At 37.3% G+C, this 17,144-nt stretch overlaps 11 protein-coding genes across 11 annotated transcripts; 6 read left to right on the top strand and 5 right to left on the bottom strand.

Annotated features, from left to right (window-relative positions):
• Nucleotides 1–287: 287 nt before the first annotated feature.
• On the bottom strand, nucleotides 288–1,046 carry TOT_020000761 (hypothetical protein; the record flags this gene model as incomplete). The annotated part of the gene is made up of 1 exon (XM_009692512.1): nucleotides 288–1,046. The coding sequence occupies one exon, from the start codon at nucleotides 1,044–1,046 to the stop codon at nucleotides 288–290; it is 759 nt and encodes a 252-aa protein (XP_009690807.1).
• Nucleotides 1,047–1,220: 174 nt separating this feature from the next.
• TOT_020000760 (farnesyltransferase beta subunit) lies at nucleotides 1,221–2,322 on the bottom strand (the record flags this gene model as incomplete). The annotated part of the gene is made up of 3 exons (XM_009692511.1): nucleotides 1,221–1,340; nucleotides 1,949–2,060; nucleotides 2,201–2,322. The coding sequence occupies 3 exons, from the start codon at nucleotides 2,320–2,322 to the stop codon at nucleotides 1,221–1,223; spliced, it is 354 nt and encodes a 117-aa protein (XP_009690806.1).
• Nucleotides 2,323–2,730: 408 nt separating this feature from the next.
• On the top strand, nucleotides 2,731–3,975 carry TOT_020000759 (uncharacterized protein; the record flags this gene model as incomplete). The annotated part of the gene is made up of 2 exons (XM_009692510.1): nucleotides 2,731–3,328; nucleotides 3,398–3,975. 2 exons carry the CDS (start codon nucleotides 2,731–2,733, stop codon nucleotides 3,973–3,975), a joined length of 1,176 nt encoding a protein of 391 aa, XP_009690805.1.
• A 125-nt stretch (nucleotides 3,976–4,100) lies between these two features.
• TOT_020001088 (small GTP binding protein rab6) lies at nucleotides 4,101–5,797 on the top strand (the record flags this gene model as incomplete). The annotated part of the gene is made up of 6 exons (XM_009692509.1): nucleotides 4,101–4,119; nucleotides 4,546–4,869; nucleotides 4,999–5,059; nucleotides 5,154–5,193; nucleotides 5,361–5,478; nucleotides 5,691–5,797. The coding sequence occupies 6 exons, from the start codon at nucleotides 4,101–4,103 to the stop codon at nucleotides 5,795–5,797; spliced, it is 669 nt and encodes a 222-aa protein (XP_009690804.1).
• Nucleotides 5,798–5,856: 59 nt separating this feature from the next.
• TOT_020000757 (conserved hypothetical protein) lies at nucleotides 5,857–6,897 on the top strand (the record flags this gene model as incomplete). The annotated part of the gene is made up of 3 exons (XM_009692508.1): nucleotides 5,857–6,246; nucleotides 6,339–6,533; nucleotides 6,655–6,897. The coding sequence occupies 3 exons, from the start codon at nucleotides 5,857–5,859 to the stop codon at nucleotides 6,895–6,897; spliced, it is 828 nt and encodes a 275-aa protein (XP_009690803.1).
• Nucleotides 6,898–7,099: 202 nt separating this feature from the next.
• On the bottom strand, nucleotides 7,100–7,267 carry TOT_020000756 (hypothetical protein; the record flags this gene model as incomplete). Its single annotated transcript, XM_009692507.1, has 1 exon — nucleotides 7,100–7,267. One exon carries the CDS (start codon nucleotides 7,265–7,267, stop codon nucleotides 7,100–7,102), a length of 168 nt encoding a protein of 55 aa, XP_009690802.1.
• Nucleotides 7,268–8,213: 946 nt separating this feature from the next.
• Nucleotides 8,214–9,421, bottom strand: TOT_020000755 (60S ribosomal protein L18; the record flags this gene model as incomplete). Its single annotated transcript, XM_009692506.1, has 3 exons — nucleotides 8,214–8,518; nucleotides 8,949–9,204; nucleotides 9,419–9,421. 3 exons carry the CDS (start codon nucleotides 9,419–9,421, stop codon nucleotides 8,214–8,216), a joined length of 564 nt encoding a protein of 187 aa, XP_009690801.1.
• A 604-nt stretch (nucleotides 9,422–10,025) lies between these two features.
• TOT_020001087 (60S ribosomal protein L18) lies at nucleotides 10,026–10,592 on the bottom strand (the record flags this gene model as incomplete). The annotated part of the gene is made up of 1 exon (XM_009692505.1): nucleotides 10,026–10,592. The coding sequence occupies one exon, from the start codon at nucleotides 10,590–10,592 to the stop codon at nucleotides 10,026–10,028; it is 567 nt and encodes a 188-aa protein (XP_009690800.1).
• Nucleotides 10,593–11,425: 833 nt separating this feature from the next.
• TOT_020000753 (lipid-binding protein) lies at nucleotides 11,426–12,103 on the top strand (the record flags this gene model as incomplete). The annotated part of the gene is made up of 2 exons (XM_009692504.1): nucleotides 11,426–11,632; nucleotides 11,834–12,103. 2 exons carry the CDS (start codon nucleotides 11,426–11,428, stop codon nucleotides 12,101–12,103), a joined length of 477 nt encoding a protein of 158 aa, XP_009690799.1.
• A 465-nt stretch (nucleotides 12,104–12,568) lies between these two features.
• On the top strand, nucleotides 12,569–13,195 carry TOT_020000752 (conserved hypothetical protein; the record flags this gene model as incomplete). Its single annotated transcript, XM_009692503.1, has 1 exon — nucleotides 12,569–13,195. The coding sequence occupies one exon, from the start codon at nucleotides 12,569–12,571 to the stop codon at nucleotides 13,193–13,195; it is 627 nt and encodes a 208-aa protein (XP_009690798.1).
• Nucleotides 13,196–13,853: 658 nt separating this feature from the next.
• TOT_020000751 (uncharacterized protein) lies at nucleotides 13,854–17,100 on the top strand (the record flags this gene model as incomplete). Its single annotated transcript, XM_009692502.1, has 4 exons — nucleotides 13,854–13,875; nucleotides 14,012–14,427; nucleotides 14,491–16,117; nucleotides 16,325–17,100. 4 exons carry the CDS (start codon nucleotides 13,854–13,856, stop codon nucleotides 17,098–17,100), a joined length of 2,841 nt encoding a protein of 946 aa, XP_009690797.1.
• Between the last annotated feature and the right edge of the window lie 44 nt (nucleotides 17,101–17,144).

Below are 17,144 nucleotides of genomic sequence, written 5' to 3'. Positions count from 1 at the left end.
CATACAATACATACCACTATACATATGCATACATTACACCTATGTGTATATACCATACGTATATGTATATATATACTGCTATGTACGACAAAAAGTATACAACAGACCATATACATATATGTGTATATACTATACATATATTACTATGTATATAAACATATATATATCATATTACTTAAATATTAAATCTAATTTACTAAAATTGTGTGCAATATCAAAAGTGGTCTGTCTTAGAAGTTTATATTCACGATTTGTGACTGATGTGATAGTTTATAATAACAAGTGTTTTATGATGCTACCATGTAGATGAGAGTGCCTCCGATTGCAGCTCCGCCTACGGACCCAGTTGCAACTGCAGTTACCATTCCATTACTTGAAGTAAAGAATTCAAAAAATCCACCTTCCTCTTCAACAATCTGAGCCTCTATGTCATCGTAATTTTCAATTTCTTCTTGTGTTACTTGATTTTCAACCGGCTTACAGTAACCACAAATTTTATCACGATGCTCATGTGTTCTAACAATTTGAAAGTATATACCGGATGCATCTATTCTGTTAAGTGGACGTTTGTTCTTCATAAGAGCGTCAATCACTCTATCAAAATTATCCATTTCTATTGTATCGTTATCTTTATACATGTATTCCCTCCAGCAAGAATCTTTATCTCCACCCATGGTTTGGCCTACACTTGCATTGGTAACCGGATCTCTAGCGTGGTATCTGTGGACAAGTTTCATTTCGCTTCCAGTCATATTTCTTTCACTATAGTATAACGTTTCAAACATCACAATCCTGTTTTTTTCACCATAATAGACGGTTACCATACTCACATTCTTTTTATCAATTTTCAGTCTATGTTCTCCGTCTACTTTTACTGTTCCAATATCAAATGGTCCATCCTTCTGATAAATTTGGGTAAACACTGGATAGTGGCCATAACTTCTTAATTGATAAACTTTAACATAATGGTGACCCTGTCTATAGGTTTTAGTAATGGTAAGATCAAGATCTATTTTAGGTAATGAATCTTTTAATACTGGTCTCATTTTGGTTTACTATTTGCACAAATTCTTAAGTTAGTTAGACAATTGTATTAGAAACTTACAGTAAATTGATTGGTATTTTACAGCTTTGTGATTATTAAGTTTGTTGAGTGATTCTATTGATAGAAGTATATAAAGTGAATCAGGTAATAGCACTATGATAGTATTGTCTACGACTCATTTTACCCTTGGTGTGTGACATAAGACAAACTTCCATTTTGTCAATAGTGCTCTGACACATCTTGTTTCTAAAAATGTGTCACAGGCCACGAATCTGCTGCTGTACCACCATATGGGCTGAAATTTATTAAATTCTTAAGTCAGTTAAGCTAAATTACTTTTATAATGATATCTTATAGACTTTTTTAAAACAGTTTACGTTGGGGTGTATTGTGATTCCATTACAACCATCTGGTTAAATTTTACCTCTCATCAACAATGATGGTGTATAAAAAAATATTAAAAAGGCACAAATATTATGTTTTAATGTACATATAGCTTGTTTTACAAAATATGAAACTGACTATGTATTAATTTGTGAAATACTTGTACAACTAGTTCAAATTTGCATTAGAAGTGAATATATAAAATTATTTGATCTAGTGATTAATTTACCATTTATATGTTAATTATTCTTTCAATATAACTGATTAGCTTTATTTTGAACAACTGTTTATAGTTTATAAGATTATCTATTAATATTTGTGGTTAAGCCTGAGTATGTACTAATCGACTCACTGCGTTAATTTTATCCATGAAGATAATATCAATATTAGTTTAATTAATATATAGGCAATATAACTGACCATTTTTATTTAATAATATACAATAAAAAACATATAATATATTAAAATTAAATTTAAATCGAGCTACTTTCTGCAACAGTGAATCACAGTTAAAATTACAAAAAACATATATGTGAAGGCGTGGTTGTGGTAGTTAATCATTGCTTCTGCGTATGGCGTCGCTGGATCAGCTCCACCGAAGTTCGCTCTCCAATTTTGAGGCTCATCAGTCCTGAATTATTCATTAGTTTCTTTTAAAATTTTTGCATATACACAGATTTCGCAACTACCATACCCTAATATAAACTATTGCAAATGTCTTAAAAAGTGTATAATAGTTAATTAGGTGCAGTAACGGATAAAAAAACATACAGAACTGGTGTATTCTTAAATCTTGGTATATTAAATCTCTCCCTTAATATATTTATCAATCTAATGGGTCTCCCGTTATCTGTACCAGGGAAACCCCTATTTATAATATCTTTATCCATCATACTCCTTAATTTAAATAACTGTTGCCATGTGATGAGGTGGGGATGTTACACATTCCGTTTGCTTTATAGTCTTTCTCTTCAACTTACCAGGAACAAATCGTTGTTTGTCATATTACTGAAATTAAGTAGTTTAACTCATTCCGACTCATTAAATATTGAGATTCTACAATCCACACATTTACTCCTCAGTTATTAATAATTTATTATTTTACTCTGTAATACCATTTGTTGTATATTATTAATTATCTCACTACACTTACTACTTATTATACTTAGTTCTCTGCCATATACAATCATGTATCATATAATCACATTTGTTTCATTCTTTTATCGCATAAAAATCACATATGATCCAATTTATCGGACTCACACACCGTTTAAATCCCGTAAACCATAGCATATCACAAAATGGTATTATGTACCAATTGCAACTCACGAAATGCCGTTGTCCGCAGATCTTTCACCGGGCACTTTAATTGTAAACAGTGCTTTATAGAATCTTTCGAAACCGGTGTTTACAATTACATAACTAGCAATAATTTGATTTCTGATGGTGATCGCGTCTGTATAGGAGTTTCCGGCGGTAAAGATTCCTCTGTTTTAACCCACGTTCTCTTCACTATTAAGAACCGGTACAACTTGAACTGGAACTTGTATCTGCTGGCCATCGATGAGGGAATTAAGGGTTACAGAGACGATTCGCTCCTAATTGTCGACCATTTGTATGATAAATATAAAATTGAACTCAAAGTGCTTAATTTTAAGGATACATATGGGCTGACCATGGACCAAGTGGTTGCGCTCATCGGCAAGAAAAACAATTGCACAATCTGCGGATCATTCAGAAGACAGATACTGGAGATAGGAGCAAGGCTATTTGACGCAAATGTGCTGTGTACAGGCCACAACGCAGACGATATGGCCGAGACGGTGTTGTTGAACCTGTTTAGGGGTGATCTGTACAAGCTGACAACTTCCATCAACAATGTTAATAACGATACTGATAGTAAAGTGGAAGGCAACATAATCAATGGAAAAGGTGTGGGAACACCTATTTTTGAGGTGAATAAGGAAGGAAGGGCGAACGGGCCTAAAGTCACGGTACCGGTCACCAAATTAAAAAGAATAAAGCCCCTTAAGTACACATTTGAAAAGGAAATTGTTATGTATGCTAGGTTCCTGTCACTCAAGTACTTCTCCACGGAATGTATATACTCGCCCGAGGCGTATAGAGGGCACATGAGATCGTTTATCAAAAATCTGGAAATCATAAATCCGAAAATCATATTAAACATTATACACTCGGGGGATAGATTTTTTTCAGACTATACACCGGTCGACAACAGCGGAAATACATGTATTAAATGTGGGATAGGTAACGTGAAGAACATTTGCAAGCCATGTGTAATAGTTGAACAGTTAAATGTGTTAAAATACAACCGAGCACAAAAAACAAGCCAGTTAAATAGTTCACAAGTCGATAAGGAGGGGAAGCAGAGTCATTTGGATAATTCGGATCCTCAGGGCTCAGAAGAGTATATAGACAAAAAATTAGATTCTAAGACTACTCACAGTAAAAAGTACGAAAAACAACATCACAGGGACGACACACACACGAAAGCCCTAACAATAAAATACGAAAGTGCAAAATGAACAATAAAATCGACGTTCATGTGTCCAAATGCACCTCTAACAGTGGGGATACCACTTTAATATTATTAATTTTTTTCCCTTTATATATATATAAATCAACCATCTAATGTAGATTAGCTTTAAAAATGACCAGTTCAGATGGAAGTTAGTAGTTTATAAATTATTATAGTTATTTCGAATAGTTAGGAGCCCCAACAGAGTTAACTAAGCTTAATCGTTAGCTTAAGTTAGAAGATATGACCTAAATAGGGGATAAATATAATATATTTATATATAAGAATAGTTAGAGGTATTTAAGTGGTGATTATTGGCCATAAACAGCTAGTTATATAGATGTTTGTAGGTAAACAGCTAGTAATTATTTAAAAGTGGTAGGCATAATTTAGAAAAAATCAAGTGAGATCAAGTTAACCCTGAAAAATATAGGATATCTACTATTGAGTTAGTAGTTGACCAGGTTGTTGCTCCCCGCTGCCATATATGCTTCTAAGGGTTAACGACAAATTCACTTGAATAAAATCAGCAATTTACAATTGAAGATATATAAATTTAGTAATAATGAATTTTTAGTGACATCAGTCAGTAACCAGAGAAATAAAATAGTCCTTTTGGGAGAACAGAGTGCTGGGAAAACTTCCATCGTTACTAGATTCGTGTACGACCACTATATACCAGCTTACGCGGCAACTATCGGTATTGATTTTTTGAGTAAAGTTGTCACCGTCAACCAGAGGACTATGCGTCTCCAGCTGTGGGATACAGCTGGACAGGAAAGGTTCAGGTCGCTGATGCCGAGTTATATACGAGATTCCTCTTCAGCAATCGTTGTATACGATATCACAAACAGAGAGTCTTTCGAGAGGACCAGGAACTGGATTAAAGATATAAAAGATAGTAAGAGATAGCTACGCAAATTTATGGATAGATATTATCGTTGTGTGCCATGCTACCAGTTAATTAACACTGACTGGTGAATACTGGTACATGATTTATGATAATCAACAGTAAGTAACAAATGTATAGTGAGAGGGGACAAAGCTGTTATAGTTGTGGTTGGAAATAAAACAGATTTATTAGATAAAAGGTACGTTTTAGTCAGTTAGAGCCACCGAGTCGCTAGTTAAAGCTACAAGTTAAGAAGCACCAATGAATATACGGTGGAAGTAATGGGCATGTAGGACTGTTTCCTTTGAGGAAGGGGAAAGTCTCGCTAAGGAGGTATTTTAGTATACACTAAGTATATGTATATAAGTGATTAAATATATGTATGTGTATATAAGTATGTACATAAGCACCTACTTACATGTGTTTAAGTATGTATACAAGTGGGTGTGTGCTGTTGGCGTCGCCTGCTGATTAGATGGCATTTACACACCGATGCGTAGATGAATTGCTTTTTCCGGGAGACTAGTGCTAAAAATGGAGATAATGTACAGGAATTATTTACACTAGTGGCAAGCGAATTGCTCAAGACAATCGAACCAGAACCAGTCAACGATAGACGTAAGTAATTATTTATCGCACATAGGCTATGTAGTTAGAAAAAGTAGGTGTATATATATATAAGAAACTGTTAACAAGGGTGGCAATTAGTCTGGTGAATAATATTAGTTTAATTGCACGTAGTCAACTGGTTTTGAACAGACTTTAGACTATTGTTGGTATTTAGTATGCTTAATTTGTACTTTGATGCTTAAATTATAAAAATGTTTCAGTGGTGGACATTGATTTAAGGCCCTCAGCACCAAGCGAAAATACAGGTTGTGTGGGTCGAAGCTCTGTAGGATTTTCTAGTTTAACTAAGATGTGTCAACGAAACTAGAATCACTTTAATTTTTTACACCACTCTCTGTTGTACCTTTTAATTGATGCTTTGAGTAAATGCTTGTTTCATATTTACTGATTTTAAGCTGCGTTTCCATAAGGCAGCCGTGGGTCACGTGTAAATTACAAAAGAGGCATTGCACGCAGCTAAATCGCAATAAAATAATAGGATTCATTAACAGAAATTATAAAAACACATATGGATATAAAATTGACGTAAAAAGTCGGTATTTGAGCAGAGTAAATGATACACATAAACTGAAGGACCAGCCTTCTGCACTTCATTCGCAAGAAGATGACAGGACGAACAGGGACGGAAGAGCATATTTTCAAAAAAATTACCACAAGTTTAAAAAAATCATCTCACCCCTGGATAGTAACGTCACAGTTCTGGATTCGGCAGTTTCAATTTGGGCGTATGTAATTCCCCTAATGAAGTGCTCGGAGGTATTTAACCTACACAATTAGGTATAAACGATTATGTATGAACTGGGACTATAAATCGTAAGGTAATTAAAAGGTACTAACGCAATGTGTAGAACTTCGAGCATCTGCTGTTCACGCTGAACCTGCCCTCACTGGTTAACAAACTAATTTTAAGGTTGCTGAATATTAAAACGGTTATTTCGTCCATTCCGAACCTGATGGACGTGATTATGCTAACAATAAATAAGGTTTTTCTGGTCGAAAATAGACTTAATCTGAGCCACTTCATTCGGTTCAACTTCACACAGGTATACACTTAGCATCTTATTGTGGGCCCTAAGGTCATTTTAGATAGGATTATTGATGCGTGATGGACTTTAGGTTTCATCACATAGTTATATTTGACCACTAAGCTCACGCTTCACTTAGGGGAACATACTGTACATGTACGTTAACCTGCTGAGTCTGTTTTACAGCGACTTTATCACTCCCCTGGGGGACAGCCTAGTTCCAACGTTCGTGGGATACACACTGATGTTCTCCTCGATCGCACCGCTCTTTTACTGTATGATATGCTCCCTGCTTGGAAAATACGCACAGTTGCCAATAGTATCCCAGGCGGCTGAAATGACAGTAAACTCAAGGCGTTTAGCTAGGAAGCTAACTAAATAATATCTTGCGGTGTAAATACGATTAAAGTAGTATACGAGTGTGCCTTAAACGAATTTAAGTAGAATAACAGATTCGACGTGAATGAGCGATTTGTGTGTCAGTAGAGGAGACACAGAAGTAGGCTGAGGAAGTGTTAAAAAGGCATACACATGACTAGATATTTTACTACGTGACCTTTTAATGGTGGAATTGAGACCAAGTTTTACAACAAAGCTGGTAGTTTGTCCAAATAATTGGTTTGTGATGGAGGATAAGCTGTTTCGGTAGATGGCAAGTTAGAAGAACAAGGTAGGAATTTCAACAGATGATTGCAGGAATTTCCCTTCAAAACTCCGGAAAACAATGGAACAAATATTGGAATCTGAGCCATTTTGTTTACATTTTAAAAATTTACTCATTTTGCTGGAATTTAGGGCACCTACCAATACCCAGAGGATTATATAACCAAAGTCAATTTAGACCTTGTTTCCAGGAAAATGTGAGTAATAGAAGGACAAAATGCATGGATTTACATTTACACATGTATAATAATAAAAGCAAGGACTTATTTCCCGAGTTAAATAAATCAATAAATCTAATGTGCAGTTTCACGACTTCCGCATCCCCATCCGATCTATTGCCTCCTTTCTCAGCCTTGACAGCACTATGCCCATTGTTTGCCATACTAATCGCATCAGTATGGTTGTTTTAAAGTGTGTAAAATATATATATTTGGAATCTCTATGAATGTACTTTGTATATGGGTGGCCATAGTAGTTGGCAGCAGCACCTGGAGTTTTATACCGATAAATACTCGAAAAATTTGATATAAAGAAGTCTACATGATTAAAATCATGTCATATTTATCGCAGATATCATGTAGACTAAAAATTTGTGATTTAAAATGAAAATTGCTTTAATTTCATGTTGTACCATTAGCTTGGTACTGTTACATCAGGCCTACATCCTGTTTTTTTATACTGAATTTCATGCTGTTACTATTATCATTCCATGTACCGTAATGTATCTTAATCAACTTTCTAATCATCCTTGAGAATCATACTAATAGCCTGATCACGCCCTAAGTGCCATATACAATACACAATTTTATTTTGGCCAGGATGTGTACCCAACGACCTATCGTGTCAAGCATCTGCCAAACGTGTAACCTAACATTACTCACACATCTGGCTATCATCACTCCTAAGTGTCACCAATTCCACCTCTGAACCGTTGCACCAAAATAATGGAAACTATTTTTTCTCTAACACACTGTAGCTACTTTGTATAATACTATTTACGACGATCCATATATGCAGTCAGATGATATTATTTACCTAGTGTGCCTTGACTTTGAATGCTCTCGAGTGGCGTCTTCCTCTCGCCTTTTCGAACTTTCTTCCCTTGGACCTCACGTACGGCTTCGGGTTTCCCTTCACTTCGTTTCTGAAGTGCTTAACTGCTTCTCTCGCCTTCGTCTCTCCTCTCAGGAGCGTGCACTTTGATCCCTTTGGGTGCCTTGCCACCAGCTGGTCGAACGTGAGCACTTCTCCTCCTGAGGCCAGTATTCTGTTTTTGGCGCTCTCTGTCACTCTCAGTGCGCACACACTCAGCTTCGGCACCTCCAACATCCTCTTATCGTCTGAACATTGCATTAGATTATGTTTTTATTCATTATAAAGTCGATATCAATATTCATCACTATTTTGTAACTCTTAATTCATACAAGTTGCTTCTATTGTCCATTATAATTATTGGCCCGTATAACCACAGTCACTCATATATACGCTTATATAATTACTTATATAGTCTCAGAAAGTTCACAATCTACACGATGGAGTCAGAAGACCGTCGTGAATTGGTATCATCATTAAATCCACAATCCATCTACTTTATAAACTCTTATCTAGAAACTCAATACATATATAATCAATGTAAGGTGAGAAAAAATCTGATCGATTCTTCCTGTCAACTCAAAACAACATCAACGTCGGCTGATGTCGTCCTGTTTTGACATTCTAATCTAACATAACTCTTTCCACCATCCTGCCTCTTTGGCTTTTCTGTCTTACCTGTCACTGTTCCGACTACAACTGCTGTGTTTTCTGGGTTATTTTTCATGTGTTTGCTCAGCTTCGAGAGGGAAATTGGGCATTTGTATCTTCTTGGCATCAGCAAGCGCTTCAACACCACCTTGTTGAAGGGCGCGTTTGAGCGTCTTGCCAGTAAGCGGTACAATTTAACGAGAAGGCGTAGGTAAGGGTTCTTACTCACTAGGTGCTTGCGACCCGGTTTTTTAACTCTTCCTGCCTTAACTAAGTCGATACCCTATAATTGTGAATTAGTATACTTCAACTAAATACAGGATTTTAACTATTCAATCACTAATCAGTGCCAGGTAAGTTGTAGTTATATCTAGTACGTATCTATGGAATTTGTACGACTACGAGAATTAGTCGATTTGGCTATCTACGATTCTACTTATCATCTAATTCCCAAATTCTAGCTACTATTTACGCCAAGTTTAAATATCGTGACTTACCATTTTGCTTTACAAAAATCTAAATACTTTCGATTTTATTAAGGATTAACTGATTGACACCCCCACCATGGGGATTCATGGAATCCTGAGATACACATTCATCTTATTATTTCTTTTTCCAATTTAACCATACATACCACTTATACACCTTTTAACAACTTTAACTTTATTTACAATTTTATATTTATTTTTTTATTCATAAATTATATAAACATTAGTTTATCGCTTATATTTTATTTTTATTTTTAATTTCTTTTCACTACATTTTCACATAGTTACTTTAATCACTCATCATTCTATTAGATCTACTATTTTTTTTATTTTTAAACGCCCTTATACACTTTTTTCTAACTCTAATGCCACATGTTTCTAATGAACACACATTATCCATTCTCCTTCTTTCTTTTATTCACTAATTATTATACACTCATCTCATGTATATCTAAACTATATACTGTTTAGTACACTTTGATTACTTTTATCTACTACTTAACCATCTCTTATTAATGGTATTCATAGACAGGTAACATCCTTCATATTAGCTGCATATCATTGAGTGCCATGAATTTTTTGTATAACTATCACATATTTGGGGTCAATAGAAAAATTAGAGTGATATGGCTGGCCTACATGTTGCGAATACCTTTCTGTTTTTTCTGTCAAGGTGTGGTGTTGGTCTCAAGATCGGAAACTTAAGCTTTTTTCCGTGAAGCTGCGTGACTTTCGGCTTCTTGCAGTCTTCATCCTTGACTTCTCCCACCTTTATCACCTGGATACAGTTCGAGCGTGCTCTGTGACGGCCTGCCATGTCTCCATACATCTGGGATACTGCTCCCGTTTTCGTCAGATCTCGGTATTCCTTGTACATATTGTGTGTTCCTGTTCTCGAGTTATATCTCAACAGGATTCCGAAGTTCTTGACGCGCCCCTTCTTGGATTCGTTCAGTCTGTTACACGATAGAATTTCTCCTCCTGACCTCTTCGCCTTGTTGAGGCGTTTCATAAAGTACCAGAATCTTGATTTAGCCAACACTGAGTTCTTAGCGAACACGCTCATTCTATATGTGTTTGGATTCGGGTTCTTTTTGGTAGGGGCCGCTCTACCAACGATATGGTATTGCACAAGATTCTGTTGCAATGAAGGTTTAAGAGACGAGCCTGTTTTTTTAGTCATTTTCAATCTATCAAATCAAATAAAATAATTTGATTGAACTATAATAAAATAGCTATTCAAACAAGGGTTAAATACAATATGAATGGTACATTATTAGCCCCACGCTATAACGTATATCAAATAAAATATACACAAATATATTACCATTAACAAAACTTAACACATATTATAAACACCGTTAAATTTTAAAATTTATAGAATAGGAGTGAAATCATTAGGATCCATTACTAAGAAATTATCACGAAATCAATAAACTTGTTGATTCTGTTCAATATTAGTAAACTATTTATTTTTAATTATATGTACTATTTCACAATTAAACTGATTTACTCTAATTTCCATCGAATATATGCATTATTAGTCTTCATTATCATACACCACACACTCTCTAACAAAATAAAATATTCTGGAGTATATATTACATTAATTCGCTTATTTAGCAATAAATAAACTATACATAAATATATTAACAAATTTGGTCACATCTTACCAATGATATGAGATAAACACTCATTAACATTTATAAAAATCACACACAGCTGGTCTGAAAAAACAGTATTTTTATTGATTCCAACATCCACCAGCTAAATGACATACCGTCAATTATAAACAACTAAAATAAACTATGATTTTACTTTTTAACCTTGTTTAATTGGCCATATTGGGTTTAGTGGTTTGTGTGGTGAGTGAGATTCCTGTTGTATATATTTTATTTTTTCACTTTCTGATCAAATAAAATTTTCAGCCACTTCTTTTGACCGACTTACACCCAGTTTAATCTAAATTAAACTAGTTTAGTTTAATTTTGTTAATTTTTAATACCCCCAACTAAAATGTTAGCCAACAGCTTAAGTCGTCATTTATCCAGGAATTACATTACCTTTGCCAACCTAAGGTATATGTCACATGTTCCAAACAATAATTTGGTTACCAAATTTAACAATCCTACCAACCAATTTAGTAATTTAAACACAATTGGTAACCGTAGGGGACTATCAACCTTTGACTTAAATGTCAGGAACAATTTAGTTATCAACAAGGTAACGAATAAAATATTTTAAAATCGAGTTACATTCTATAATTATAAGTTACTTATTTATGGAATCTACTATTATTCGCATAAAAGTATCAAATTATTCCTGTTAACAGGTTTATATTGACGTATATTACAACTTTATACAATTTAGTTAAGTTGGCGTTGTACAATAAATATATAACAAATGTCTAACTTTTATATTTAGAACCAGTTGGGTTGTCTAACTCCCTACAGTAACAAATTTGGAGTAAGGTATGACGGGGGTGTGGCCACTCTTGGTGCCGCAGTAGCCTTAATGTCAGTAGGGGGAGTTGCCCAGGGCATAGGAAACCTGTTTGCAGCCCTGGTGTCCGGAACGGCAAGGAATCCCTCCATAAAGGAAGATTTGTTCACCTACACGTTGATAGGAATGGGTTTCCTCGAGTTCCTCGCAATTGTGTGTATCTTGATGGGTGCCATAATGATGTACTCGTAAATTAATCTACTGTTACCCATTCAAATACCTGTATATATTACGTAGAGGCGTTTATATAAGGCATAGCATTCATGGTACGTCAATATGGAGGTGTGACTGTGAAGCTGGATTCGCGTTGTAATAAAAAAGTTCAGGGATCACTATGAATATATACCCGAGATATTAAAAGATCTATGATTTTTAAAAGCTTTTAACATATATATTTAGACGTTGATAATAAAAAATTAGTCTATACATACTTTTTAATAGTAACCAATGGGGAGTGCCATTATCACTTAAATTTTATAACTTTTTGTCAAATCATACCAGATGTGTAGGCATATTACAACACCATTGTTTAAACATGACACACTAAACCCAGTTATCTATATGATTTAATTGTTTCTATTGAATTTTATGCACTATTATCACAGTTCTATCAATTAAAGGCATTCTTTACAACCCTATAGCTATTAATTAGTAAAAATGGACTTCAAACACTCGAACTCATCGACTTACTACAGCCTGGAAGTATTAAGTGAAATATTTAAGAACGAAGATGTTTCAACGAACATACAATCGTACCCCGAGGAGGTATCCAGAAGAGTGTCGGATGAAATCGACCTGTTGCTTGAAAATTTCGTGAAAAATACAAAAAAATATGAAAGCACACGCGTATTTGACGGCGATAACACAAGTTTAATGTTTAAATACAAGCTTCTGATGGACTACTACGCTATAATGTACATTTACGCAAACAAAAACATACACCTCTACAAGGCTTACAGGTGGAACATCGTGCAGGAGCTGGCGACGATATACAACGGGTACTACGACTTCATACCCGACAACATTATACACAATCTGTCGGACCTGGAGATATCGCACTTGCGAGAACGCTGTCTGTACATCAAGTCGCACTTGAAGTTCGTGAACACGGGCAAGTACACCCTTATCGGAATACTGAAGGACATAGTCACAGATGACCTATCTGAGCCTAACAGCTCGAAGCTGAAGTTTTACCAGAAGAACACCAGGCTTTTTGTGCCGTCACACATGGCCGACCTGCTAAGGCCATGTAAGTGGATTAAAATCCTGAAAGTCGATATGTAATATAGTGTCTCATACACATACACCCGGCTAATAATGAATGGGTTTGCTTGTAAACTATTGAACTATGAACCCGTTTAATTTAAAAATAAACGCAAAATAAGACAAAAATGAAGTTTATCCATTTATTGTAAAATTAACAATTAGTTGAAAGATTAATAAATAAAACTTAACTGATTAATATATAATGTGGATAGATATCACATAATTTTTAAGTAATACTTTAATGTGTATAGCAATGAGTGTATAAACACATATCATGATTGATGATAAGAATAAAAGGGAATTCGATGGAATCGGAAGATAGATCTTAAAAAACACATTTATCTCTAAATTTATTTTCAGATTAAATATATATAAATAGTAAAAAAAGATAATGCAACTAAAAAACGTAAATTACCGTGGGGTCAAGAAGTAGTAACTCATAAACGGCTATCACTATATACAATTGGACAATAATTAGTTTAATTATCCACTATTAGATTAGTATTGAAGATTCCTTACAAATATAATAGTTACATAAGTAATAAATTAATTTTTTACGAGTTTTATTATAACTTTTGATTATATTTTCTGATTCTGTAAAATATATACTAATAAACTCTAGAGAAACCTTTGGGATTCATTGTAATTCTTAAATATAACGATAATAAATAAAAAAATGACAAACTCATTTCAAAACGGTACGTCTACCAAATATTTAATACAGTTATTGGCCTAGTTATTTTATAATAGAGAAATTGATTTAATGAATCATGTAAACTTAAAAAATAAGGATTGATCAATTGGATTCCTCTATTTACACTAATTAATACTCAGATATTCCGGACATTTATACCGACAGCAGTTCTGACTCCAGCGACGATGATTATATTAAGGATCTGGTTTCGACGAAGGGCATTAGTTCAGAAAGGAGCGCACCCAATTCCCAGGAATTAAAAACTCCAGATAAAGTAGCCACTTTGTCACAAAGTCCCCCCAAGGATACACCGAAGAAGGAAGCACTGTCAGGTGTAACTAGTCCCGATCACGGGGACTCGCATAAGCTGAGCGCTAAGAGCGTCAAGAGTCCAAAAACCAACACCAAAAAGGGAGATAAGGAAGATAAGCCAGACGCCAAGGACAAAGAGGCCAAGGAGGCCAAAAAAGCAGCGAAGAAACAGGAAACGAAGTCTAAGAAGGCGAAGGCAGCAGCTGAAACCAGCGACATAGTTAAAGACAAGCTGAAGGAGCTGGTTAAGGAACGAGAGGGAGTGGAAGGCCTAAAGGGTGAAGTAAAAGAGGCCAAGGAAACAAAGGATATGAATGTGACATTCGACAAGGAACCGAAGAAAAAGGCGAGGAAGGTCAAGGCAAAAGACGATAAATCGAGCGCACCGGGTTCAAAAGTAGGTTCAACAGAGTCATCAGAAGTAACCTCGGAAGCTGTGTCGCAAGCCACATCAGGAGCCAGCACGCCGAAAAGAAAGAGGGCGAAGAAGGCTGCAGCGTCTAAGGAGGAAGTTAAGGCGGCATATGGGATGGATTTGGATAAGGTAGGCACCACGGTTAAAGTAGATACGTCAGTTAAGGAAGCAGGTGTGGAAACAGTAGAAAAGGCTCACAAGGTAGATAAGGTAGAAGGAGCTGAGTCACCCGAAAAGGCAGAGAAGGGAGACAAGGGAGCAAAGTCGGACAAGTCAGACGCCTCAAAGCGTAAAACAAAGGGTGACTCGGAGCCTAAGCCGAAAAAGCCAAGAGTGTCCAAGGCAGCCAAATCAGAAGGTTCATCAGGTTCAGGTGATAAGCCAGTAGCAACAGGCCCCGAAGAAAAGGCAGATAAGAGCGACAAGGCTAAGACAGGAAAGGGAAAGTTAGGCAAGAAGGTTGAAAAGGCAGATAAAACTGATAAAAGTGAGAAACCGGAAAAGAGCGACAAGGGAGAGAAACCGGAAAAGAGCGACAAGGGAGACAAACCGGAAAAGAGCGACAAGGGAGACAAACAGGAAAAGGTTAAAAAGGCTAAAAAGGTAGAGTCAGCTGATAAAAAAACAGAAGAAGGGGATAAGGCTCTGGCAACGCTTAAAGGAGCAAAGACTGCTAAGAAGGCCGATAAGGATAAGATGACAAACGAGGAAGTGCTCGACGCACTCAGTAAGCTGGACGACGTACCGCTGGGAGAGTTGAAGGACAGGATGAGAGCACTGGCACCCTCAGAGTCGGACTCAGATACAGACTCAGACACGTCGAGTAGCGACTCGGACTCGAGTGTAGACTTAAAAGCGCTGATGAAGGAGCCAGTTAAGAAGGGAGTGTCTGACGCAAAGGACCAGGATAAGGACACTGACTCAGATACGGAGACAGACAGCGACTCAGACGAGTCAGACGACGGGTTCATAAGGCCAGTGAAGCCCACATTGGGTGTTTCTGGAGTTAGTAGCGGCCTCACTAAATCGAGTGACGATGACAGCAGCAGTGACAGTGAAGACTCAGACGACTCGATTGGACCAGTTAGGCCAGCTAAGCCAGTTGCTGAGTCTGCTAAGCCAGTCACGGAGTCTGTTAAATCAGCTAAGCCAACCAAAGTCTCCCTTAAGGCTGTTAAGCCAGCTAAATCCGTTGAACATGTTAAACAATCTAAGGAATTTGGTAAGCCAACTAAGGAGTTTGGTAAGCCAACTAAGGAGTTTGGTAAGCCAACTAAGGAATTTGCTAAGCCAACTAAGGAGTTTGGTAAGCCAACTAAGGAATTTGCTAAGGGTGAAAAGAAGGAAAAGGCCAAGTCGGATAAGGATAAGGCTAAAAGACCCAGAAAGCAAGACGAAGAGGAGGAAGAAGAAGAGGCCTCTCCCACTAAGATGGCAATGACTGAATCGTCAGGAGACCAGTTTATCAACAAGGAGCGTCTTGAGACGTCGTTCAAGGCGAAGGCAGAAGCTCCCCAAGGTAACCACCACAGTATATTAACCTGAATAAGCAGTTACTAGTGTTTATGTATTTATTTGTTTTTATATTTATGTGTTAGTAAATATTTTCATAACAGTAATAACCATAATAATAACAGTAATAACATTACCAATAATAACAATAACAATAATAACATTAGTAATAATAACAATAATAACAATCATCATGATATAATTCCCACTTTAGGGTGCGAAATATACTGCGGCAACCTGCCAGTGAATGCGACGGAGGATGAGCTGAGGGAGCTCTTCGAAGAGTGCGGACTCATCACGAGGATCAACAAGTTCAGCAACAAGGGCATCGCCTTCATCACGTTCGCGACGCCGGAGTCGGCGCAGAAGGCAGCGGAGTACAACAACTCGCCGTACAAAGGGAAGCTGCTGAACATCAACGTGACGACGAACAGGCCGGCGAAGGGAGGCTTCGGAGCAAGAGGGGAAGAGGGCGCCAAGTTCGGCTTCAAGGGGAAGCCCTCGGAGGCGACGGTCAGCAACGAGATCTGCATCCGCAACCTCAACTTCAACAGCAGCGAGGAGGGCCTGCGGGAGCTCTTCAGCGAGTGCGGCCAGGTCACGCGCTGCTACCTGCCCAAGTTCCAGGACTCGGGCAAGCCCATGGGCGTCTGCTTCATCAGCTTCACGACGGTCGAGGCCGCGAGGCGCGCCGTCGAGTACGACCAGACTGAGATCGACGGCAGGACCGTATCGATTCAGTACGCGCTGCCGCGCAACAGGTTCTCGAACCGGGGCCGCGCCGCCAAGGGCAGGTTCACCACGGGCGGCTCCCGGGTCGCCACGTTCGCGCGCTCCTCAGGCAAGTTCGAGGGCGAGCGCAGAGGCGGCTCCCCCAAGTTTTCCCACGACAAGGGCGGCTTTGCGAGGTCGGCGCCCGCGACAGCCGTCTCCGACCTGTCTGGGGACGCGAAGCCAAAGTCGATACTGTTTGACGACGACGACGAGTAACCAAATATGCTAACGAGTGTTATTCACTGCCTTTTATACCATGT

This window comes from Theileria orientalis, chromosome 2, assembly GCF_000740895.1.
Source record: "Theileria orientalis strain Shintoku DNA, chromosome 2, complete genome".
In the NCBI taxonomy this organism is placed as follows: Eukaryota; Apicomplexa; class Aconoidasida; order Piroplasmida; family Theileriidae; genus Theileria; species Theileria orientalis.
This window is presented reverse-complemented; position numbering and strand designations above follow the sequence as displayed.